This window comes from Podarcis raffonei, chromosome 5 (genome assembly GCF_027172205.1).
Source record: "Podarcis raffonei isolate rPodRaf1 chromosome 5, rPodRaf1.pri, whole genome shotgun sequence".
Lineage (NCBI taxonomy): Eukaryota > Metazoa > Chordata > Lepidosauria > Squamata > Lacertidae > Podarcis > Podarcis raffonei.
The window spans coordinates 38,778,746-38,804,213 of NC_070606.1; the positions used below are offsets into that span (position 1 = coordinate 38,778,746).

The 25,468-nt window shown below is 41.8% G+C and overlaps 1 protein-coding gene across 3 annotated transcripts in view; it reads left to right on the plus strand.

The window, feature by feature from the left end:
* Positions 1 to 25,468, plus strand: part of MYOF (myoferlin) — a 76,731-nt gene that overhangs the window by 6,276 nt on the left and 44,987 nt on the right. For 2 of the 3 annotated variants that reach the window (XM_053388730.1, XM_053388731.1), the window contains exons 2-15: positions 948 to 1,003; positions 2,653 to 2,744; positions 10,582 to 10,690; positions 11,113 to 11,203; positions 17,047 to 17,207; positions 17,866 to 17,994; positions 18,479 to 18,541; positions 18,628 to 18,678; positions 18,884 to 18,914; positions 19,470 to 19,585; positions 21,032 to 21,158; positions 22,616 to 22,719; positions 24,237 to 24,305; positions 24,402 to 24,445. In XM_053388730.1, coding sequence (XP_053244705.1) covers positions 948 to 1,003; positions 2,653 to 2,744; positions 10,582 to 10,690; positions 11,113 to 11,203; positions 17,047 to 17,207; positions 17,866 to 17,994; positions 18,479 to 18,541; positions 18,628 to 18,678; positions 18,884 to 18,914; positions 19,470 to 19,585; positions 21,032 to 21,158; positions 22,616 to 22,719; positions 24,237 to 24,305; positions 24,402 to 24,445 — 1,243 coding nt within the window. Of the gene's footprint in view, positions 1 to 947; positions 1,004 to 2,652; positions 2,745 to 10,581; positions 10,691 to 11,112; positions 11,204 to 17,046; positions 17,208 to 17,865; positions 17,995 to 18,478; positions 18,542 to 18,627; positions 18,679 to 18,883; positions 18,915 to 19,469; positions 19,586 to 19,726; positions 19,806 to 21,031; positions 21,159 to 22,615; positions 22,720 to 24,236; positions 24,306 to 24,401; positions 24,446 to 25,468 lie in introns of those variants that run through there. The other variant, XM_053388732.1, reaches the window with a different exon arrangement.

The window sequence follows — 25,468 nt, forward strand, 5'->3', positions numbered from 1 at the left end:
GCACAAGGGCTAATTGTCATCGCCTCCTCCATATATCCAGCAGAGAACTATCAGGAGTACATTAGAGCTGACTGACTCAGTGTTAGACAGAGAAGGGAAGGGGGAACTTGTTGATTTGTGTTCCTCCTCAACACACAGTGCAATCTTGTTCGTGCCAACTTGGAAGTCAGCCCCACTATGTTCAGTGGGTCTTACTCTCTGAGACCTGTGTTAGCCTTAATTCAACATGATCCATTAAAGGTGCAGAGATTATGAACACTGTAATGAAGGGATGGGGAACCTGTACCCCTCCAGTTGTTGCTAGACTCAGATTCCCAGCTGGCTCAGCCAGTGTGGCTGGTGCTCAGGAAGGTGGGAGTTATAGTTCAACAATTCCTGAAAGTAAAGCAGTTACTGGATCACTCGGTCGCAGTCATTAAAAAACAGCCTTATATCAACTCAGACCATTGGTCAATCTATCTCAGTGTTGTCTCTACGCTGATTGACAGCAGCTCTCCAGGGTTTGGGGCCAGGAGTCTCTCCCAGCCTATCTGAGATGTCAGAGGCTGAACCCAAGGCCTTTTGCCTGCAAGGCAGATGCTCTGTTGCTGAGCTATTGTCCTCCTACAACACCCTGCTGCACCATTGTTTGTGGTGAATGAGGTTAAATCAAGGTGTGTCTTAAACAGCGGCTTCACCACAGACACAGCAGAATGTACACTAACAGAAAATATCTGTTTTGAAAGGTATGGGGGGAGCTGGCAATATAGTTAGGCCAAAACAACTTTATTGGGAGGCAGGTTTATTATGTACACAAGCACAAAATATTCTGTATAGATTAGCTACCATGGCCAGCAACCAAATAAATCAAGTCAGCCCTCTTGCATTAAAAAAATATTATTTTAATATATTGTGATTGCTGTTTTATATATCTTCCAATCAGTAAGCACGCTTTTGTTTATTTCCAGATGAAAAAAAGAAAACAAAGAAAATTGATAGTGAACTCAACCCTGTTTGGAATGAGGTGACTTTTTTTTATTGGTTCTGTTGTATGTGATAAGGCATAGCATGTGTGACAAAGTTCAGCCCTATTCTCTGTTGTATGACATTATGGAACAAGAAATCACATGTCACAACCGACTGTTCCTGTGATTCTCTGTATCCAGAAACAAAACTTCCACATTTCCTGCTAAGGGGAGATGTGCAATATCTGGTACAGTTTCCCTATTTCACTTTAGCGGGAGAAGTCCTTGTGCAGGTGGAATAACTTTATTGGATGCAACCCTATGCTGAAGTAACTCCCACTGAACTCAATAGCGCTTTTTGCCACATATGAGGACTTAGACCTGCAACCTGATTTATTCTATCTATGTCTTGTTTTATGGGATTCCAAGTGAGCTTCCATCATGGATCAAGATCGCAACTGCTTAGCTTCATTAATGTTGGAGCATTTGGTGTTCCCAGATCATCCACTGCATTGTCTGCATCTCTAAAGACCTGCACAAAGACCTCCCAGTACGTTTCTGAGCACAATTCAAAGTGTTGGTGCTGACCTTTAAAGCCCTAAATGGCCTCGGTCCTGTATACCTGAAGGAGCATCTCCACCCCCATCATTCAGCCAGGACACTGAGGTCCAGCTCCAAGGGCCTTCTGGTGGTTCCCTCCCTGCGGGAAGCCAAGTTATAGGGAACCAGGCAGAGGGCCTTCTCGGTAGTGGCGCCCGCCCTGTGGAATGCCCTCCCATCAAATGTCAAGGAAATAAACAACTATCTGACTTTTAAAAGACATCTGAAGGCAGCCCTGTTTAGGGAATTTTTTAATGTTTGATGTTTTATTGTGCTGTAAATTTTCTGTTGGGAGCCACCCAGAGTGGCTGGGGAAACCCAGCCAGATGGGTGGGGTATAAATAATTTGTTGTTGTTGTTTAAAACCTAGTCTAATATCTTGATTTCTGCTTGCTGAACCCCAAACTACACATATTGTAATGCCATATATGAATCTTAAGACCTTGCTCAACATTAGATGTCAAGGTGCCAGCAGAGGATTATTTTAAGTCTTTTCCAGACTTTTTGGTTGCTTTTAAAAAAAAAGTAGTAACAACATACTTCAGATGCATGGTAGGGCAGGGCAACACAAGCTTGTGTGTATTCCTCCACAGCTGGTTCTTGTCACGTTCCTGTCACCTTCCACTTTATAAATATTAGAAAGATTGCAAAACTCCAGCATACTTGGACAGTTTAGCAAAGGTCAGTTAGACTCAGAACTAATAATAGATAAATCAGTGGGGCTTTCTTAATCATGCCGTAGTGTAGCCCAATCTTGTCCACATCTGCTTGGAAGCTGGTTCCATTGTATTCACTATGCATCCCTTTCAATGGGACATAGTCATGACTAACCTTTGGTAGATTATCCCATTGTGCACATAGATGTACATTTGTACACCCCCATGAACATATAGCAGTTACACATTTGATATTGTCTGAAGTGGCCTGGAGTTCTACAGGCATTTTCAACCTAGATAACTACATGCAAATATAGTCTGCACTTATCTATTTAATTGTGTTACTGATGAAAAATGTTGATTCCTTAAATCTTTTTTTATTGCCTGTTCATTGCATGGTTATGTTGTTGTTTCAACTTCTAAGGGTTATTCTATTTTTTATTTTTGCGCAGATTCTTGAGTTTGATTTGAAAGGAATCGCTCTGGATATTTCGTCAGTCCTGCAGATTATTGTGAAAGATTTCGAAACTATAGGGCAAAACAAGTATGTTGACTTTTTGAAATTTTGAAGGGGAGGGATATATTTCTTTTTCAGTGCAATTTGCTTCGTGCAAAAGGTGTCTTTTAAAAACTAATTGCTCTAATTTTGCAGCACATGTGTATGGTTAGAAAGGACTTCAGACATCTTACTGGATCATTTACTGTTGGCTCTTCTGCCTTGTACTTCAGCTAACCTTTCAGCCATATTTCTGAACTATGGGAGGACAAGATCTCTGTAAACATAACGTTTTCTTATTCAGCATCCTGACAATACGTTGCGTGTTGCACCCAATGTAACAGTGATGGAGCCCACACTAGAGGGCTTACAATATAATGTCGCAAGGCAACAGTGATGCTGAGAGGTGGCCTCAAGAAAGTATAGGAAGGATGGGTGCGTTCAGGAGAGAGTTAATCTGTAACTGAGAAGTGCCCAGGAAATGAGGCTTGTTCAGGAAAGATTTTGAAGAAGTGAGTTTTGAAGTTGTGGGTGGAGTAGCTGTTCTAATTATAATGCTTTGCAGAAGGCATGGAGCTTGTCAATGTGTGGCAAGAGAGGTTGGTTAGCCTGTGCAATGCCCATTGAAAAGATCTGGAAGAGGGATGAGAAACTGCAATGAGTTGCTTTCTTCCGTATGTTTTGGGTCAGGACTGCAGCTGTGTCCAAGGGATTCAATCAGAGTAGCCCAGGCCATACATCTTATGGATATACTTCAGTGGGATGTTAAACAGCCTAATTGTAAGGAGGACTACAGCCACAAACCAGCTACCTTTGCAAAGTGTGTTTCCCTATATTTTCCCATTGTTGTGGAGATATGCATGGAGATGATGCTGGAGGCGTCACAGATGTGTTTATGCTTGTGATTTTTATCTCTGAATACCAGCGTAGGTGTGTGAGACAGTTGGATCTAGTCCTTATGGACACACCCTTTCATTTCAGGATGTCAGAAAGGGAAAGCAAAGTTCTTTTAGAACTTTAACATATTGTACAGTTTGCTTTCTGATTCATGGGTAAAAATATTGTTCCTAGGAAATGATTAAAAGTTCACCAAGCAATGTTTATTTAAAAAACCCACTTCCTGCAAACAATTCTTTCTTTCACTCACTTTGCAACACATTTTAAGCAAACTGCATTTGCTTTTGCTGCTAGGGAACCAAATCACAAAATTTCTACTTTCTGAAAGAAAAAGGCAATTCCCAGTTACTTAGAGCTTTTAATATCTGGAAACAGACACACAGATCGAAATAATAATGATATGTTTACAGTGTAATTCCTCACATGTCTATTTAGAAGTAAGAGCCATTGAATTCAAAGGGGTTACTCTCGAGTAAGTCTATGAGATTTTAACCTTAGGCTCCAATCATAAACACACTTATTAGGGAGTAGGCCTCATGGACCACAGAAGGATTTATTGCTGAGTACATGTGCATAGAATTGCGCTGTTAACTTGAGAAGAAGAATGAGATAAAATTAATCCTGCATTCAGTTCTGAATATTCTGAATATACAATATTCATGGGACACTTAAAAACCAACCAGGGCAATAAAGCTCTAGAGCTTCTCATTTACCTGGATAACTAGGGCCAGTCCAAGACGTTCTGCTGTCTGCGGTGAAGGACATGCTGATATCCCCAATACCATTCAGTCGAATCTTACTTCAACCGGGCTGGCCTCCACTATCCACAGGATAGCTGCCTCAGTTTGCTTAATGAGAGGGCCAGTTCCAATTACGTATACTAGGAAAGTACACTGTAGTTCAAATCTCATGGAATTTTTGGGGTATGTGTTTTCTGGTGAGAGAAACTCAGGCACAGGCCTCCTGACTATAATAGAATGCTCATGAGATCACAAAAATGGGATAGATCCTTATCTGTACTCTTGAACAGGTTCAGTCAAGCATCCGTCCTCGGATTCCAGGTGATTCTTTCCCCCTTCTAAACCAGATATATCCATTTCTAGACGAAGGGCATGGTTGCAGCTATCCACTTGTTCTGTTTGTGTTTCACATGATGACCCAGTGCTGATCATTACAAATATTGGTTTTCTTATTTATGAGTAGGGAGTTGGCTTCCAGCTTGTCATGCTAAGTAAAAATAATGAGCAAACAAAGAAAACTTCTTGGGAATAAGTAGCTTCTCCCTGCCCACTCAGGCCTCTCATACAACACCTTTCTCTCTCTCTTCTTGTAGTAGTAAACCTCTTTTAAAAAAGAAGGATGTGTTGTGCCCTGCATTAAATTGACTTGCTAGAAGTGCTACACTGAGGTGGAGAACTTCAGGCCCAGACTTCTCTACCTGGCCCTCATAAATCTCCTCAGGCAACTCCTCTCACTAGCCCTGCTTCGTGCCCTGAATTTTTTCACCTCACCCGCTTTTGCCTCAGGGCCCTGCATACTACTAGCGTTTGGCCCTTTTTAGGCCATTCAGAAGGGAATGTGGCCCTCGGGCTCTGAAAAAATTCCCCACGCCTGTGCTACATGAATGTTGAGATTGGGGGAACATCTTTTCCTCATGGTCTGTCATAGTTCTTGTTTTACTTGCTCTGTCTGAGCAAAATCTACCAAGATGTTCTCATTCCGGTAGGGCTGGTACAGAAAAACGTCTTGGTGAAGTTCAAACTGCATTTGTGCCAAAGCAACACAAATCGAGGAAATTCCTTGCAGAGAAACCCAGGGTGGAAGGAGTGTTCGTGGTTTTTTTTTTGAAGTCTTTACTGAGTTTGCTCTTTGGAGAATAAGCCTGGTAAATGTTTCCTTGCAGTTGTGTACTGCCAGCAAACTACTCATCGCTGTGGCATGTTTGTCCCAGTATTTAAAGCCAACACAGCCACTTCATATTCCCGCCCCCGCCCCCTTTTCCTGGAAGCTGAAACATGCTTTGACTTGCAGAAACTTTTATCGTACCTTCAGATCAGAGCAGGCTTAATGTGCAGGTGCTGTAACAGACGCTTTACCTCACTGGAAAAGCAATTTTAAAAGCCCTGACTGAAAAATGCTAACATGCATGATACAAAAGTTGCTGAAGGTCCAGCTCACGTGACGATTTGCACAGCTAAGTTTTCCCTTTTAAGGAAGATGGGAGAGAGGATGGAGGGGGACACACACATCTGCTTTCTGTTATGTTAGCTTCCACTTTGAAGTCTGTCATTTAGCTAAAGCAGCTTCTTATTCTTTTATTTTACATGTAAAAAAGAAATACAAAAGAAGTGTAACACAGGGGGGAAATTTTCTGCTACTGCATAGTATAGAATAGAAGTTCATGCTACAGAAAGCAAGTTGCACCAAAAATATGTGTCACGTGGTTTTATTCCATAAGTGGGAGGAGAAATGAACAGTCGTACATATTTTTCCAGACACTGAAAGGTTGGTAGCCTAGTAACAGAAGAGAAAAGTGGTAGGTCAGACTTTTACTCAAGAAAACAGTCATTTCTTCACAGTGAGGAATGTAAATTTACAGTTAACTTCTCCAGCTCTGGTCCTCTGCATGTTTAGTCTAAAGTAAGTCCAACATTTAATAGGATTGATTCCCAGGAAATTGCCCATAAGCTTGTAGTCTTAGATTTGTAAATGAAACTATTCAAATAATTTTCAGTTCCTCATCCCATCCCTTACTACATACCATATTTTAAAGCACATTGCTTCCCTCAAGCAGCTATGTCAGGTGATCTCTGTCTCTCTAGAAATATGAGTAGCTGCTTGGTAAGAGTGTTAAAGATGTGCTCAGCCTTTATATTTCTAAATAAATACAATATACCAACAAGCCTCCAGAGAGCTACACCCAAAGAAAACCAAACCTGGGTAAGCACATAACTTTTCACTAGCCTGAGAAATGGTATGTGAAACACCACTTGAATTTTCACCTGTGTTGAAAGTAGTAGAGATTCTGTGCTGTCTGCAATCCTATGAGAAATTTTGTTAGGCTATATCCTGACCCATTTAATGTTGAAGGAGGTAGAGGAAAAAGTTGCCACTCAACAACCTTAGGCAATAGGAGTTTATGCATCTTGGTTTAGGGATGCCCCCAGTTTAGATTTTATCTGCTTTAAATGAAGGAAATCCTGTGTGAATTGGCGAGGGGGGTCTCATAAAACGAACATTGCAAATGCCACTTACAGGCAGCACTTTGTGCTGAGGTTCACCCCCACTTCTTCAATTTGCATTGACATAATTGTTCTATTGTTATCCCTAACAATTGTTCGATAATGCAACTATTTTGGTAGACCAAACCAACCAACCAACCAACCAACAAACAAACAAACAAACAAACTAAACAATAACCCAGTCTGGAGATAAATCAGTCCTGGCCATGCATCTTGTGGGATCATCCACATAACCTCGCCTAGTGAATGAAGTCACAGGGCAAAAGGAAAACAAACTGATTGGCAGGAAGGAAAATTGGTTAGAAGTTACTTGGCACGAAGGTTGCTTAAGTCCCATTAGTGTCCAACAAAAACAGTGGCAGCAAAGGGACAGATTGCAATGCATGTAATGTAAAATTCAGAATATGATCTGTAGGGACAATAGTACTCAACAAGGGAGGAGTTTGTTATTATCTGTGATGCCTAGAGAGAAGGATTATGCATCTTAGATAAGAGCATTAAAGTAATCAATCCTTCAGTCATGAAAGCAATTTCCCTAAAGACAGCTGTTGAGACTTGGGCTGTGTACACACCATACATTTAAAGCACATGACATGCCAAAGGAATGCTGGGAAGTCCAGTTTGTTAAGGGCACGGGAAATTATTGTTCTTAGAAGGGTGAACTACAGTTTCAGAAATTCCGGGAGGCGGGGAGAGTCACATGCTTTAAATGTGTGGTGTGCATGCAGCCTAATGGGCACAGATGCAACTTTGGAATGGGAAATGTTGTTGAAATGAATATTCTAAACACAGCTGCTCTTGGAGCCCTAAAGTGTGTGGTGGAAAAATGGGGATGGCTATACTTATCTAGGAAGGCTCCTTTGTATGAGCTTTCTCTTTCTTTCTGTCTTTCTTTCTTTCTTTCTTTCTTTCTTTCTTTCTTTCTTTTAAAATACAGCCTTTAAGAAACACAATGTCCTTAGCTCTAAATTAACACTATAAAATAGAATGTGCAAGTGAGCTTCTGTTCTGCAATTAGAGGCAATTTATAGATAAGCCCACACAAATGTATAATGCAAAACGAGTCAGCTGAATCCAGGGAGAACCCAAAACTCTTGCAAACTTTTTTCACAGCCTTGTGTACAGTAGTGTGATAAGAGCTGACAGGAATGTGCATGTTCAAGGAGCTTCAAACAGACTTGTCCAAAAATGGAAACTGTGGCTCCTACCCTGAAAAAGAGGAAGTGAGATGCACAACAGGCTTCCGAAGCATACAGAAATAGATGGAAACCCAGAATAGAATTTCTCTCCCCAAGGCAACCATCCTGGTGAAGTCCTCACCCCTACTCAGGACCAGCTAAGATGCCCACTTTACTACACAAAGGAGGAGAAGCTGGAAGGGTAAAACTGGTCGCCATGCAACCTGGAACCTGCCTTTTCCACACACGCCTCTCTGATGGTCCTTGTGCTTGCATTGTTGGAGAAACTGGCCAGTCTGAAACCTCTGCTTCGTCACTTCTTCCTTCATGTGCCTCAACAAGAGGATGATGTGGAGATTGAGAGCTGTGGGCCTGTAATTCTTCTTGTACAAATGCAGTGGTACAAATGCAGCTTGAAGTGATCCATCCCCCCCCCCGCCCAAATTAAAAGCAGTTACCTATGTCACTTCTGTGTCTGAGAATACAAGCAGGCTTCTGTAAGGAAATGTCTTTAAACAAAGATAATGGAAATGAAGCTGTCTCATCTTGTTGACAGTGTGAGCAGCCACACCCTTGTACCTTATGACAGCTGGGTAAGAACAGATTTACAGTCAGGATGGTTTTGAAATTTTCCAACTTTCGATACCATTTCCTCATAGTGTGAGGGACTGTCTAACCAAATTACACTTAAGAAATGAATTGAATGCCGCCTCCATTTTCAGTGACGTTTAAAATTATGGGGACAACAGTTTCAGCAATATATGAAGTGCCGTCTTAATTTGCAACTGTTCATGCATTAGGGTTACATCTCCATATGAATCCTGGTTTATTATTTATTTGTTTATTGCTATAGCACCATCATTGGGTGTGGAGCTTTGCACAGTACAGTGGTACCTCGGGTTACATATGCTTCAGGTTACAGACTCCGCTAACCCAGAAATATTACCTCGGGTTAAGAACTTTGCTTCAGGATGAGAACAGAAATTGTGCAGCGGCAGCACAGTGGCAGCAGGAGGCCCCATTAGCTAAAGTGGTGCTTTAGGTTAAGAACAGTTTCAGGTTAAGAACGGACCTCTGGAACGAATTAAGTACTTAACCCGAGGTACCACTGTACAAGAGGACAGGCCCCTGTCTCCAAGGAGCTTACAATATTATAATTCACCACAGGGAGAAAAGAGGGTAAGGGGAGGAGTAGACTAGGAAAGAATAGGTATTGCCAGATTTACTCGAATCTAATGCACACCTTAATTTTCACAACATAATTTGGCCAAAAAAGTGAGCATTAGATTCGAGTAAATACAGTATTTCAATTACACGTACAGAAGTCACACTTGCTGTAACAAACATTAAGTGGAAATTGCTGGGCAACATCCAGCTGTGCCAGTCCAGTTGTGCAAATGAGACTTAGCCTTCCTCCCCTCTTTCATGCAACCCCCTGTGCTGCTCCAAAATCTGAAGCATTGGGGGACCCTTTAGAACAGATCAAGAGGGTGCAAGGACTGCAGGAGGTGGAGGAGGAGGAGGAGGAGGAGGAGGAGGAGGAGGAGGAAAGAACAAGGTCTCATCTGCTGGCAAGACTTTGGAGCACGGTCACTGTATTTTTTCCCTTAGCTAAAATAATGTCGTATTTGCACATGGGGCATGTAGGATTTTCATGTGGGGACTTACTCTTACATAGTGAAAATACAATCAAACAGAAAATATATTATGTCAGCTTTGACAGAGCTGATAATTGTTGTGGAGGTTGGGGACCCAGACCAAGATAGGAATGCCATTCCCCTCCCTTTCCAACACCTGGACAAGTGTTGTTAAAAGGTGATCAGTGCTGATGACCTTGGAAGCAAAAGAATAATTCTTTTGTACAGATAAAAGCTGCAAAACTTGGCCCAGTATCTCCCAGCACCTTGTTAATATCTCATATGCATTTGAATGCAAAAACCAAAAACTTAACAAATTGTGATTATTATTATTTTTAAAATAATATTTTTATTAGTTTTCAATCACAACAATCCAATAAAAGCCTCATTATAACAATGCCAAATCATAATACAATTAATAATACCAATCATTGAGATGCCAAATTATGCAATTTAAGTGACCCCCCCCGCGTGCTAGAATTGATGGTTTGATTATTTACTTTATTTCTGCATTCTTATAAATTTATAAATCTTAGAAATTCCAATTACGCTCCCATCAAAATAACAATCCCTTATATCGCAACTGCAGTTTTAATGACTTCCCTTCGTATTGACACATTAAATGATTTATACACCTACAGGTGAAGCATTCAAACTCTCTCCTTGTTCTTCCTGTATGTGGCAATTATTCTGTCCATCATGTTTCTTCCTGTTCTTGTGATATATTATGTCTATCTTAAATTGTCATTATTTGTTAATGCAATAAATTGTACCATATTCATTTACAACACCTAAACTTTTAGAACTGACTTGAGCCCTCCTGCCAAAAATGCCAGTCAAGAAATGGCAACTGATCAAAGAAAGGTTTTCTGTCCTTTATATAAGACGCTAAGCGTATCCCTGGGCAACGTCCTTCCCTCTTGTCTTCCAGGTTAATTGGCACAGCAACTGTATCCCTCAAAGAACTAGTAGGCACACAAAGCAGATCGCTTCCATTCAAGCTCGTTCCACTGCTGAATGAAAAGGGACTGGAAACCGGCGTGAGTGACCTCCTTACTTTTCATAGTTGCATGTTTTACAGTATAATCTATTTCAACAGCACAGGAAACATTTTGGCAACATATATTTCATGGAAGCTGCATTGATCAATTTAAAAATTGCTATAGAGAGGGAAAGTGTGTGTGGAGGTAGGTGTTAAGGTGGGTAAGGAGGGTGCCATTTTGCACAGTTTTTTGGGCATCAGGTGCAATTTTATTTCCTATCCATTATGCACATTGGTTTCTGCAATCAAACAAGAGTTTGGGTTATGTTTCTTTTGAAGCACAATAAAATCTGAAAAGAATTATTGTGACATGAAATCAGTGGCTGGCGGCCTCATAGGCTTTTGCCCGATCCCTCTGCATGAACCTAAGTAGCTCTTTCGATCCTATATGTTTGTGATTTTTCTTTTCCTTTAATTTAGGCAACAATTGATTTGGTGGTGGGGTATGAGCCACCAGCTGGACCTCCGAATCCAAATGACCCAGGGGGAACGGATGCACAAGGCATTGAAGGTATTTCAGCTCCCCCCACCCCCCGAATCCTTCCTCCTTTTCTGTTCCCTACAGGAATGTTGTTGTTTTTTAAGGTCACTAGATTTTTAGAGAGAGTTTCTAGCCAGACTGTTTCCTTTTTTAAAAAATGTATTTTTATTGAGGTTGAAAGGGACTTCAACTGGTTGTAAAAGCCATTCCTCACCTTTATATATTATGGAATTTATTTTTTTAAAGAGCAGAGGTAAGGATCCTGTCAGGGAACTGCGATCGGCTCAGGGGCGAGAGGGGAAAAGCCGGATGGATTACAGAGAGCCCCCAAAGATCGTGGGAAGCAGCACCTCCTCAGCGGAGAAGAGTAACCACGCCTCCAGTGGAGAGGAGCTTCAGGGCTCGGAGGAGGCGAGGCGGTGCCAGGAAAACCTTGCCTGGGCAAAGCGGGGAGGAGAGAGGTTCTCCGTTACCCACGCCCTCCCTGCGCAGTAGGCTTCCGCGCCGAGGGGGGAGGCGCAGATTGGGTGTCAAGAAACTACTCTGCTGGGGAAGGTTTAAGGACTGCCCACTCACAGCTTCTGTCAGTGAATGAATGAGCCAGCCATGGGAGAGTGGCGCTCTGCACAGAGAAAGGTTATTTTGGCATCAAAAGCAAGGCTTCACAGCCGAGCAGGGAGGCATTTGCCTACTTGCTCTCAAGCAACCCCTTGGTACCCTAACAGATCCCATAAGATTAAGAAATAACTCCTACATATTCTAAATACCAACAGAGTTCAATAGTCAGCTAAGAACGTTAGGTAAATAATCTCCTTCTTACAAGCACACAGCAAGACAACAAGCCTCCAGAAGGAAAACCAAGCAGCCAGGGGGTGAGGTTCTTATGGAGAATTGATAAACCTTGGGCTCACAGATTGCCTGTCCTCTTCCTTCTCCTTCTCTGGGGCAGATCTTTCTGCTTTCAAACTGACCAGGGATTCCCATCTCTTCTGAACTCTGCAGGACATGCCACGGCCATAAACCACAGTTCAGACCCTTTCTGGCAACCCTGTTTATTGAGCATTCAGGATGATTTGCTTGCACAAAGCTTACACAGAAGTTAGGGCTCTTCCAGACTTACCTTTGCTCTGTATTTCTAGGCACAGGCCTGGGTGAACTAACCATAATTCGGAGTAACCAGGCTGTGTGCACATTATTGTTTACTCTGGATCCACTGTGCTCCCACCACTAGCTCTCAAATTGGTGTACACAGGCGTTACCCATGATGCGGAGTCATCCTGCGGTTTCTTGAGAAATACTGCTGTCTGAAGCATTTGCCCTCAAGCCAGAGCTTCAACTTGATGTGCATCAGGTGGAGACATCTGCCCGCCCTCTCTGGTGTGTTTGGCAACATGCAAATGTGGCTTGAAGCACAGCAGGGAGGGAAAGACCTTGTTGCACTTTAAGCCAGTTATGTGTACATAGCCTAAATATAACTGGAACTCTGGTTAGTGGAAGTATAACTTACCTCCTTATGGCTGTGCCATAAGATGGGCTGGTAAAGGTGTAGGAGGCCATAAAGTTACCATTACATCCAAATGGGGCTGATAGGAAACAAATAAAACAGCCTATCTATTCTATGATAGTCCTTCAGAGCCAAACTAGACAGGATATGCTAGGTGCAGGAACATTTTTTTTTAGCTGGGCTCCACCCAGACACCAGCACATTTTCTTAGCTCAACCCAGCTCAGCTGGCTGAGGAGAAAATTGCTTGTGGGGATGCACTGTGGGAGGTGAGCTACCTGGGACACTTGCAAACCAATTTTTATCCTTTCCAGTCACTTTCTCTGGTATTTTAGAGGAGTTCTGTTTCCCCCCATTTCCTTTCTTCCTTCGAAGTGATGCGTTTTTTTCTGGAAGCAAATGCCCCACCCCCGTAAAGTTGCCCGTAATCGTACCTCAAGTTAAGTTTCAAAGGTCCATATTGTAAATCCCCAACATCAGGGCTGGCCCACCCATCAGGCAAGGTGACAAATCCAGCTTCCAAGGAACACCTTGCCGGATGTTGTGATGCCAGCTGTGACTGCCACATGCTCCTTGGAACTACCACCTCCTTGACAGCCTCCCCATGCTGCCTCCACAGCGGCCTCTTGGCAAATAGGAGGCACTGCTGCTCTGTTCCCACCCTTAGGAAGGAAATGGCAGAGTCTGCCCTCTGGGGTCTCTTAGGCTTTGCATCCAACCAGCATGATTCAGAGTGGGCCTCTTTCCCCCTATGATGACCTTTGATTCGCAGTTCAACCATTGGGTAAGGTTGATTATATTCCCTCCCTTGCTCCCTATGTAGAACTTTGCTCACCCCCTTGTACCCTGGCAGGAGGGGGCACTCCTTAAGTAGCTCAGTCAGTAGAGCATGAGACTCTTGATCTCAGTTTGTGGGTTCAAGTCCCACATTGGGCAAAACATTCCTGCATTGCAGGGGCTTGGACTAGATGACTCTCAGGGTCCTTTTCAACTCTACAGTTCTGTTTCTAACCATTTTGTGGCTTGCCTCAGGTGCCAAAATGCCTTGAGCCGGCCCCATCCCAAAGTCTATGTTAACTCTTCTAATTCAGAGTTATGACACACTCCACTTCACTAAATGTTCAAGGTGTCACCTTGCTTGCCTCTATAAATCAAATTCATGCCTGAAGCTCTCTGTTTCAGCAGTTACTGCCGAAGATAGTCACTGTTATGATTTAAAGCCTCTCCCAAATGTTAGCTTTTTATGTCTTGAAAACCAATTTGTTAGTTTACAGAAAGCCTCATGTATTGTCAGAGGTTGTATGGCCTTGACTCCCAGGTGAGAAAGGAGGATCTTGCTAGTTAAAAATATATACTTAGAGGCCAGGGTGTAACCTTTCCCCAAGCTACAGAAACTTGTTCTTCCAGTTTTCATCAAGTAGCGTCACCTTTAAACTTTAAATTGTATTGTGGAAAGTGAATCTGGTAGGCTCTTGTGTTTTCCCCAGGAACGGAACATGCTGGAAGGTAGGAACTGGCCTAAACAAGAGAAATGTTTCATTAACTTCTCTTAGATCAGAAAAGCACTCATGCAAAATGTGCTTTGTGACACAGAAGGAGGTATTGCTTTCAGGTGTCTGCTTGAAAATAAGAGTTTACTTTTGCAAGGTATTTTTGCAACACAACATGCAACCCCTCATCTATACTTTGAAGTGGTACAGCCTACAGATAGTTTAATCACACAATTGACTATTGTTATTATTATTAGGAAGTTCTGCGGCAGCTGTTTGTATCTTGTATACATAAGCAGATACTTAGGGGTTTTTTTAATTATCAATTTGGTTTCTGATCAGTAAAGTATGTGAAGATGAAATCTACTTTGAAAGAGAAAAATAGTATGAATAAACAATATGAGTTCCCAATAAAGTCTTACTAAATTTATTCAAAACCCTCTATTTAGGTATCATGAGTAAATACGTTATGGGAGACACCCTTTGTGGGTTAATTATTTGTGGAAAAGTTTTGTAATTCAGAATTTCTGAGGATTTGCCACATTTTATTACACTATTGTGAATGTCACAGTTTCAGTTCCTGGTTGAAGATGGATGCACAATATCATATTTACCTGGAAGAGAGGATCTATATTTTAGATATTTATTCAGCTTATATACCGCCCTATACCCGGAGGTCTCAGGGCGGTTCACAAACAAGACCACAACATATAAAATCAAACCAAAAACAATCACCCAATAACCCCCTCCCCCAAAAAAGAACCACATTCTAAAAGGGTGTTGGATGTCAATAAGATTGACCAAAGGTCTGGTTTAAAAGGAACGTTTTTGCCTGGCACCTAGAGGTGTATAATGAAGGCGCCAGGTGAACTTCCCTGGGGAGAGCATTCCATAGATGGGGAGCCACTGCAGAGAAGGCCCATTCTCGTGTTGCCGCCCTCCAGACCTTTTGAGCAGGAGGCACACGAAGGAGAGCCTCGGAAGATTATCTCAGGGTACAGATAGGTTCATATGGGAAGAGGCAGTCCTTGAGGTATTGCGGTCCTGAGCCGTTTAAGGCTTTATAGGTCAAAACCAGGATCCTGAAGTAAATTCTATTTCTGTGTTTCAGCCCAGCCTATTCCAAATAAAATGGTTTCACATAGAGTAGTGCAATGTTATGGTAGTGCAGATTATGCAATTGTCATTCATATCCTATGCAGAGTCAGATTAGACCAGTGGTTTTCAACCAGTGTGCCGTGGCATTCTGGGGTGTCTTGAATTGATGGTCAGGGGTGCCATGGGCAACGCTGGCCTCTGTCCCTTCTTTCCTTCCCTCCCTTCCTCTGATACCCTCTCGCATCTCTGCTTCCCAATGGCTTGCACAGGTTGCAGCACACCTGGCTACAAGCTCCCCAGGCAAATGGTGCCTCTGGATCTGGCCAGGGAGTGCTGGTTGCCAGGAGCTGAGGCAGCTCAGAGATCAGGGGGTGCTGCTGCGGTGGCTGCTTGGAGGACTCCCAAGGAAAGGGAAGAGAAGCAGAGGCTGGGGGAACACTCTACAAGGGAGGGTGTTCGAAAAAGGGTGAGAGGCTGCCAACTTGGCAGGCAAGGAGTGACGTAACTGGGCCCCTGAGCCCCACAGGGGTCCCACAGAAAGAATGTAGTTGCTCAAGGGAACCGTGGACTCAAAAAGGTTGAAAACCTCTGGATTAGAGAGTTATAACATGCCCCTTGTGAGGCTGCCTTTGATGACAATGTGGGAACGAAACTTGGGTCAAATGCAGTTGACAGATTGCTAAATGGAGCATACAAACAGGAACATATCACTCTGATACTTTTTTTCATCTTCCCTGGTCGCCTGTTTGTTTCCATTCCAATTCAAAGTGCTGCTTTTGACCTTTACAGGCCTAAATTGCCAGAGAGTTGGATATTTTATGAACTTCCTATTTGACTCTCTATCTCAATGGAACATCAAATGCCCTCTATGACCAGAGCTATTTAGGCGCATGCGAAAGTGACATGGGAATTGTAAAAAACAAACAAAAACTTTTCTAAAGGAGGTATAATATGTGAAGACACAGCTATTCCAACAACGCTTTGGGTCTTATGCCTACTGATAATGATTTTTAATTAACTTAATAATTTTATTCATATGCCACTTTTAAACCTCCCCCCCAAAAAAAACCCCTTCTCAGCCTCTGAGTGGCTTTTACAACAAAGAAAACAGGAAAGCATTTCAAAATCAAAGTGCAAAAGCAATTTCATAATAACATAGCAAAACAACACAATAGCAAATATAATAACGTACGAGAAGCAACATTTCAATACTATAAATGTAGCGAGTTTACATTAGCAATTCTCATCAGCAAAAAAAGCAAGGGAGCTGGACAGTTCCACCTTGGTCCTAGAAATAGCCCTCCATGATGTTGCTCAGAGTCTCTCTCCTGCAGAAACTTTTTATAAGGCTTCCAAAGGCAAAGGGGCGGGGGCGGAATAGCTGAAAACAAGCCTCCCATTAAGTTGCTCCTTGTTTTAGTTTGAACTGTTGTGAAATGTGTATTTTATCCTAATGTTCGGTATTATTCCCCCCTCCCCGGTAGCCCGTATAACATTTTATATTATGCAATTTTTTTGTTATGGTTTTGGTTTTCGGATCGATGCTTTTTTATTTAGCTGTGAACTGCCTTGAATATCCTCGTATAGAAAAGTTGGTTATAATAGATAAATGAGGTCACTGCCTAATTGCACCTTCAAGCAGCATACGCTCAATTGTATTTAGGTAAAGTTGTGGTCACGCTGTGTAGTTGCAGGCGTAGGAATGAGCACACCAGTCCTTGTTGTTTTTGCTTATGTTCATCTTGTTTCTCCAGTCACCGCACTGATTTATATCTTTGGCAGATGGCGAAGAAGACGGAGGTGATGAGGAGTCGCCTGATGGTGGAGCTGGTCCCGTTCCCCAGGGCGGTCCACGTGCCACCCGCGAAACTCAGCTTGCTCGTCGAATTGCCAAAGGAAAGCAAAACCGGAAGCTGCTTTCTAACAAGCCTCAAGACTTCCAGGTTGTAGAGTTGATAAGTCATATGCATTGCAAGACCTAATATGCCAGATTTCAGGATGACCGCAGGCTGCAATCCTGTGCACAGGTGCCAAGGAGTAAGCCTCACTGAACACAGTGGTGTAACACATAGGATTGCATGATAAATATCAGTGAAAAGGAAAATTCATGCATAGTAAGCATGTGTAATTTTTCTGTTCCGGAATCTCCAGACGTTTCAGAAGCTCTCATTTAAATCTTGGAAGATTCTTTCCCCTAGTGTAATGTCTCTTGGCTCCAGTCTAGAATAGCAAAGGAACAGTATGAATAAATCTCAGGATTTAAAAGTCAAGTCTGGAGTATTCCTGCCCCCCTCATCAATATTTGATAAGCAGCAGAGCTAAAAGTGAGGATGCAGCACTCCATAAATCTAGTGGTTTTCTTTCTTGTTTGGGCCCAGGAATGTTCCATATAGCCAGTGGAAACTCTAGATTCTGCCCATTGGAATGAGATGTTCTTCTGGCTTGTCTAGCTTTGGTTGATACATTCCAGTACTGCTGGTTAGTTTATTTTAACAATAAAAGAAAAGAAACACTTTGTCAATGTGACATGATGAGAAACCAGCCGATAAAAGGAACACATCAGTGATCTAATATTTGCATTTGTTTTTCTCCCTGTGTTAGATTCGTGTTAGGGTCATTGAAGGACGTCAGTTCTCTGGGAATAACATAAAGCCAGTTGTGAAAGTACACATTTGTGGCCAGACACACAGAACAAGAATCAAAAGAGGCAACAATCCTTATTTTGATGAGGTATTGTATTGCATATTTGATAATCTCCTAGCTGAAAGGCATAGGTTTTTTACCTGGAAAAAAATAAAAACTTATTTTATCTATTTCTATCTTTAACTCTCACCCCACTCCTTGTGGCTAACTGTTCTCAGTAAAAAAATAGTAAAGCAAAGCTACTTTCTTATCTGTGCACAATCTAAGTCGAGTTGCCATATTTTATGAGAGAGATGGATAAGATGGCTAAATCCTAAACAAACATATTTGGAAGTAAACTGTTGAAATCATTGGGCTTTCCTATACTGAGAAGTCCCATTTTGCGCTGTAAAATGATTAAAGAACTTGGACTGAAAGTCATATGAAGAAATGTAACATGCATTTGTGCTGGATTCAAACAGAGAGTTTCCTCCATCATGAATAAAATTCCTCATCTGAATCCTTGGTGTCTTTTAACTCCCATGAATATTCAGATTTAATAACCAAGCTATTTCCTCCCATGACTTAACAGATGTTTTACTACAATGTCCACATGACCCCTTCAGAGCTCTTTGATGAAACAATAAGCATTCGGGTAAGTAAAACGAACAATGTTCTTTATAACTGCCTCATTATTGAATAAAAGTAATACATTATTCCATTCCTATCGTTCAATTATAGGTATATGACTCTTATTCTTTACGTGCCGACAGTCTAATGGGGGAATTTAAAGTAAGTATTCTTGATGTCTCACCACATGCTTTCTGTTTAACCTCTTACCAGATTTGTAATGAAAATGTTGGGAAAGGGGAACACATTTCTCACAAAAGATGGAGGCTCTGAAGTTTTATTTGTGAAAACTGTTATACTTCCTGCTATGGTACTTTCCTTGTTGTTGTTGTTTCTGGAGTGTTAATATGCTAAACCTTTGTTTCAGATTGACATTGGCTATGTCTACGATGAACCTGGTGAGTATGTGCCTTTAAGGCACTATCTTCTGTATTTCCCTCCTAGGAAAAAAGGGGAATAGCTGGTAGGGGACAGACCATGATTATGAAGGTGGTTTTCCTAGGGTGTGGGTCATCCATTGCACTTCGGGTGTGCTGACTCCTGCAACAGCAGCCATCTTTGGAGTTGGTCTGGTCTGCCCCACTCCACCTACCAATCATATCCAGCTCATACCAAGTCGTTGTTCCATCCAGCTCAGGAATGTCTATAGGGACTTGCAGCAGCTCTCTGGAGTGGGTTTCAGGCAGGAGCATCTATCAGCCCCTACCAGGGATGCTGGGACTTGAAGCTGGGACATTCTGCATGCAAAGCAGATGCTCTACCAGTGAGCTATGGCCTCCTCCCCCTTTCCCCTCCACATTTGACACTCCTGCTTCTCACTGCCACTAGTTATCATCACAGTTTAAATGTGACTCCTTAAAGAAGAAAAAACACCTCCTGCATATGGCTTATTTGAGAGAATTAGAATATTATTTCCCTGAAGGGATGCTATCTTCTCTCTTTTTTATTTCCAGGACACGCGGCCATGAGAAAATGGCTGCTTCTAAATGACCCTGAAGATTCAAATTCAGGTGCCAAAGGGTACTTGAAAGTCAGCATGTTCGTTCTCGGAACAGGAGATGAGCCACCTGTAAGTTTCATTCATAAATAGATACTTTCCTTCTACTAATATGCTTCACACAGGTTAATCTGTGCTTATGTTGGTGCCAGAAATTACATTTGAAGGTACTTTAATGACCGAACCTGCTTACTGTATGTTTCTTTTCCCCAGTTCTGCTTGCTCCGCTACTTTCCACCCTATCGCCACAGCGCTTCTCTCCCATGGCCTTCTGCATCGCTGCCTTTCAAAGGTACATCTCCCCTTAACTTCTCCCAATTTCTCATCTTTGGGGTACAGCCTCTTCTTGCTCATGGTACTGCTTCTCCCCTCTGCTGTTCCCAGATGCTTCATTCAGTCACAGAAAAGACTGAATTTTGGGTTTTTTCTCCAGATGCTCTTGGGAGTGTTATTAAAATGGGTAGATCTTCAAATCTGCAAGGATACATGCCACCCCCCCTCTCCATTTTATCTTCACAATAGCTTTGTAAGGTGCGTAAAGCTGAAGGATTCTGATTAGCCCAAGGCAATATTTCATGGTCAATAATATATATCATTTCAAAAATCTTCTGGAATGTTGTTATTGTTGCTTTTTATGACAATATTCTCACATTAAATTTGACTTCTAAAATGTCAAAAAATTGTAATTCGGAAAGAATCCAGTGTAGAGTGAGCCCATTTTTTCCCATTTAAGATTATATACATTGCAAACAAAATGCCAATCATGTTTTAGCTAAACTTGTGCTACATAATCTTATGTGCAAGTCTTGACCTGCAAAATTCAAATTGTTGGACATATTAGTCAGCCTAAAGGTTTGTGCCGATAATCCTCACATTCTTTTGTACTGAAGATTAGTGAAACTGACCTTATGGAAGGTTTCCTCAAAACTTTGACCCTCCAGTTCTTAGACCCTTGTCTAAGACACTAAAAAGTGCCTTGCAGCCTCTTACACACTTTGTACCATGTATTTAGCTAATGCTGAATAGAAGACAGAATGACACTGTATGATGTACATCGTTGCTTTTATAGGTTCTGCATAGGATTTGTGATTGTGAAACAGAGGAAAAACAGCTAGCAGGGGAAAGTAGGGGAACCTCTGCTTAGCTTTGCTGCCCTGCCAATTACTCCTTCCCAATGCCACTTTGCAGGAGAATAGCATTGGTGACATGTGGTGGCTAAATCATCTGTGTGAAAACACCCTGGGTGTGGTCTTCTAAGATTTATATGCATGCATAATTCCAGTACAAGCTCACAGCCCAGCATTCTATGATCTGTGAAAGGCACAGCTTTCTTGCAAGCTGCGGTTGTTTAGGGGCAAAGAGGAATCACTTCAAAGTGAAGTTGCCAGAGTTATGCCCTGTATGCACACAACTCTGCACTTCACTCTGAAATGGTTGCAGGTAGTGGCTATTTAACAAGGGCTTGCTTGCTGTTTGCTAGGGGAAGAAGAATAATGCATTTGAATGTTTCTCCAACAGGTGGAAAATAGAGAACGGGAGAATGAAAACGATGATGTAGAAAGTAATCTTTTGCTACCGGCTGGGATAGTGCTCCGATGGGTCACTTTCGTTCTTAAGATCTACAGAGCTGAAGATATTCCTCAGAGTATAAACTTTTTGTTTTATTTTCTGAGTTACACATTCTTAAAGTTGGAATTGTGTGCAACTGATTTTTTTTATACCAATATTAGTTTCTTGAGAGCTCAAGAGATGCTTAAGAATCAATTCTTACCTATGTGGTAAGCCTGTGTCTGGGCTGTACTGCTTCAAACTTCATTTAGGGGCTCATATAACTGTATAACCTTTTTAATTTTTTTAAAAAATCCTCTACATATATCTGCATAACTAGCAATTATAAAATATAGACGCGCTTTTACTCTCGCAAGATTGAATGTTTTGACCTCGGCTGTACTTGAGATTCCAACAGATTCCACACAAAAAACACTTATGTCCCTGTGTAGATGTCAGTACCAAATCTGTGGCACATGTCCTTCTGGCTTGCACTCTTTATAAAGACTTGAGGAATGAGGTTATCACCCCTCTTTCATTGTCCATTTTGGGTCACCCAGCCACTGCCACAGTGTCCTTTCTTTTGGCAGATCAAGATGAGCAGGTGACGGCAAAGGTTGCAAGGTTTTTAGCTGGGGCAATTAGAATAAAATCCACTATTTGACTATAGATTCAAAACCCTAAAATGTATTTTATATAATTGACTTTTTATTTCTACTCTGTGTGTGTCATATTGTTGTTTTATTGCTGTGGCTAATGGCTGATGCAAATAAAGATTTATTCTTCTTCTACTACCATGGGTGTAGAATTCAAGGCTTGCCAAACTGACCAATTTGGCCTACAAGGTCATTTGGGCCTCGCTACACCCACCTGCCATCAAAGGCAGGGTAGGTAAAGTTGTGGCATCAAAGGAAAAATCAAGAGTCTTAAAGTGTTCTCCAGATTGCATTGCAGCTCGGACTTGTGTTCAGCATTGTTTTAATCTGGTGCCAAATGCAAGCCCCACTAGTTTGGAGCTCCCTGCTGGAACCCCCTCAGCACTGCTGCTTTTGACAGGGCTCAGATCCACCCAGGAATGACCAGTTCCAGCCACCATTTTATTTCATTCCAAAGCATTGTGGGACAAAGCATCGTAGGGGAATGGCTAGCTAGCCTCTGCAAAAAAATGGCAGCCACCATTTAAAAAAAAAAGCAGCCAAAAAGTTGTCACCACTCCTAAAAGTAAGCCCCTCTGCTATTGTAGTGAATATTGCCCCTGAATTTGGGGTCATTTTAGCTGCTGCCATCCCTGCTCATTTCTCTGTTACCTCTAGCTTGGTGTTTCCATGGCGAGACATCACTCCAGAAAGGGCCATATCTGAGCCCCATGTTTCTGGCTGCTGATCCCTCATTTGCTGGATTCGATTTTCACTATCATGCTATTTAAGTTCCACAATACCATACCCAGCTGCCACATTGCTGCATGTTCATGAAATATGCCAACTTTGTGGCTCCAAGATCTTGGTTGTGAAAAATAATTGCCATTTTTTTCTCTCCTGTATGTTTTCTGTGCAGTGGATGATGCTTTTGCACAGACTGTAAAGGAAATATTTGGTGGAGAAGCAGATAAGAAAAACCTTGTGGATCCATTTGTGGAAGTTTGCTTTGCTGGGAAAAAGGTATTCAGTGCTAATAACAGAACTATATAAATAAATATGCTTGAAACCAGTCAGGATCATTAATCATTGTTTGAAGTTGGCTTGTTTCAATAAGCCATAAGAATACTGTGGTACCTCAGGTTACATACGCTTCAGGTTACAGACTCCGCTAACCCAGAAATAGTAGCTCGGGATAAGAACTTTGCTTCAGGATGAGAACAGAAATCGTGGCGCGGCGGCAGTGGGAGGCCCCATTAGCTAAAGTGGTGCTTCAGATTAAGAACAGTTTCAGGTTAAGAATGGACCTCCAGAACGAATTAAGTTCTTAACCTAAGATACCACTGTAGTCACATCTTGCCTGGGTTCAGAGACACAACACAGTTTCCCATTATGTGCTGAAGCCTTGGACTTGCACACTGAGGTCATGTGTTCTCCCCTCCCTCTCTTCCTCTTCCTCCCCTCCTCAGACATTTATAGTGATATGTTCAGCTAACTGCAGGGTTTTTGTTATATCTGAACCTGGACAAAATGTGCTTGGTTTTGTGGGATATTGGAACAACCCAACTTCAGATCATGTTTAATGATCCAAGCTTGTTTCAAGAAACCATTTAATGCCAACCATAATTTCTGATTCGAACATAATAGCAAACTGTGGTTATTTGAAAATGCAAGCAGATGCTCCTGAACTTCACTCAGCTGCACACAAATCCAAGTCTTGTGCACGTTATGCTATAGATTAGCCCAAGAGTCACCAAACTTTTGGGACCTGTGAGCACATTTGCAAAATGGATAAACAGTCATGACCACAGATGGACACACACACACACCAGCACATTCATTTGGTTACAATGAAATGCTTCTTTTAAACCTGATTTCAGTGGGAGGAGACAACCCTGTGGGCACCAGGGTAGGCATCTGTCTACACCTTCTGCATATGTACTTCTGGGGCAGGAGGTGCAAATTTGAATAAAATATGGGGGGGAGTATGTTCCGCCCTGCATTATTGATCACAAGACAAAGTGTGTACACACCATTTGAAAGGCAATGCCCATCAACTTGCGGGGGGGCAGCCCCCTCAAATATTTTATTGGGGAGGCCTAAGGGACCTCAGCCCCTAGGAATTGGTTCCTGTGTTCTGGGGCCATATAGGTGACTCCTGGTCTAGCATTCAGGCCAATGCCTGCCAAAAACTGAACACAGTCATACCTTGGTTTCTGAACAGAATGCGTTCCGGAAGTTCGTTTGACTTATGAAATGTTCAGAAACCAAGGTGCAGCTTCCAATTGGCTGCAGGAGCCATGGAAGCTGCGCTGGACATTTGGCTTCCAAAGCAAAGTTCGCAAACTGGAACATCTACTTCCGGGTTTGTGGCATGAACTAAGCTGCTCAAAAACCAAGGTACGACTGTATACCGACAGTTACTATGCAGAGCACCCGTTATATTTTGTGAGCATTTGTTAATCTTCCTTATGTCTGAATAAAAGCTATTCCTAGACATAGAACTGTTCATAACTTTCATATGGGGATTTTTTTTCCAGGTTTGCACAAATATAATTGAAAAAAATGCTAACCCAGTGTGGAATCAACTTGTTAATCTTCAGATCAAGGTTGGTTTGTTGCCGTACAAAAAACTATTACAATGTTGTTGTTTTATTTAGAAATAAGACTTTGATTAATTAGTACAGCCTTCTTCTTTTTTCTAGTTCCCTTCGATGTGTGAAAAAATAAGACTGGTGGTGTACGATTGGTGAGTTCTCCTTTGTTGTTTATAGAGTTGCATGCGAAGCAACAATGACAATGCTTCAAAACAAAAAGGTTTTAACATACGTTGGTGACTTGTGCCGCACAAGCTATCGCAGAATTAATTAAGTGCTCTTTGCAGAGTGGTGCTCAGATTATTTGTAATGAAGTTGGTTATAGCTTGGTGTTCTTAATAATTGCCGCTGTTATGGAGCATGACAGGCCTGCCTGTTTAAAATTCCCACGAGTTCTCATTCATTAGCTACTCAGCTTGAACCATTATAAAGATTATAGAGATCATTAGAATTGTTTCATGGATAATTATGTCCATTAGGCTTACTGCTGTCAGGGTTGTCAGCTGTCAAGGCAGGGGGTAATACAGGCACATAGTCTTTCTATAAGGTGCTAAAAGTGTACATCCTTTAACAATTGAGTAGTGCGCGTTGTGCCATCTGATGGCTACTGGTGGAACTGAAATCCTGTCACGGACGTATAGGTGAGTGTAGCAACACCTTTTGTGTTGTCTTCTCCTAACCTTGCTGACCTGGGATTAGGAATGGGGAGAAATTTGGTTCAGCTTGTATTTTAGTGCAAGTCTGCCTAATTCATACTTCTTGAAACAAAATGTGAATTTCTCCTAATTCTCCTAATTCTGTGATGCAGTTATCCAACAAAAAAAAAAGTGTACTAAAATGCATATATTAGGGAAATGTGCATAAAAATGTGTGGTTTTTTAATTAAAATAACATACAAAATGCATCATATCTGGGGAAACTGCTTGCAAAAGTATATAAAAAATTATATATTAGGAGGAATTTGTAGTAAGTGCCAAAAGATTTTGTGAGGAGGGGTTTTTTTTGGGGGGGGGGTATTTTTGCAGAAATGTGGTAAACTGACCTTAACATTGAAAAATGAGAAACTGAGAGAACTTGAAACTGACTGATTTGCCCATGGCAATATATATATATATTATATTATATTATATATATATATTAGTTTCTTTACAAATGCAGTAAATAATAATGGTGGT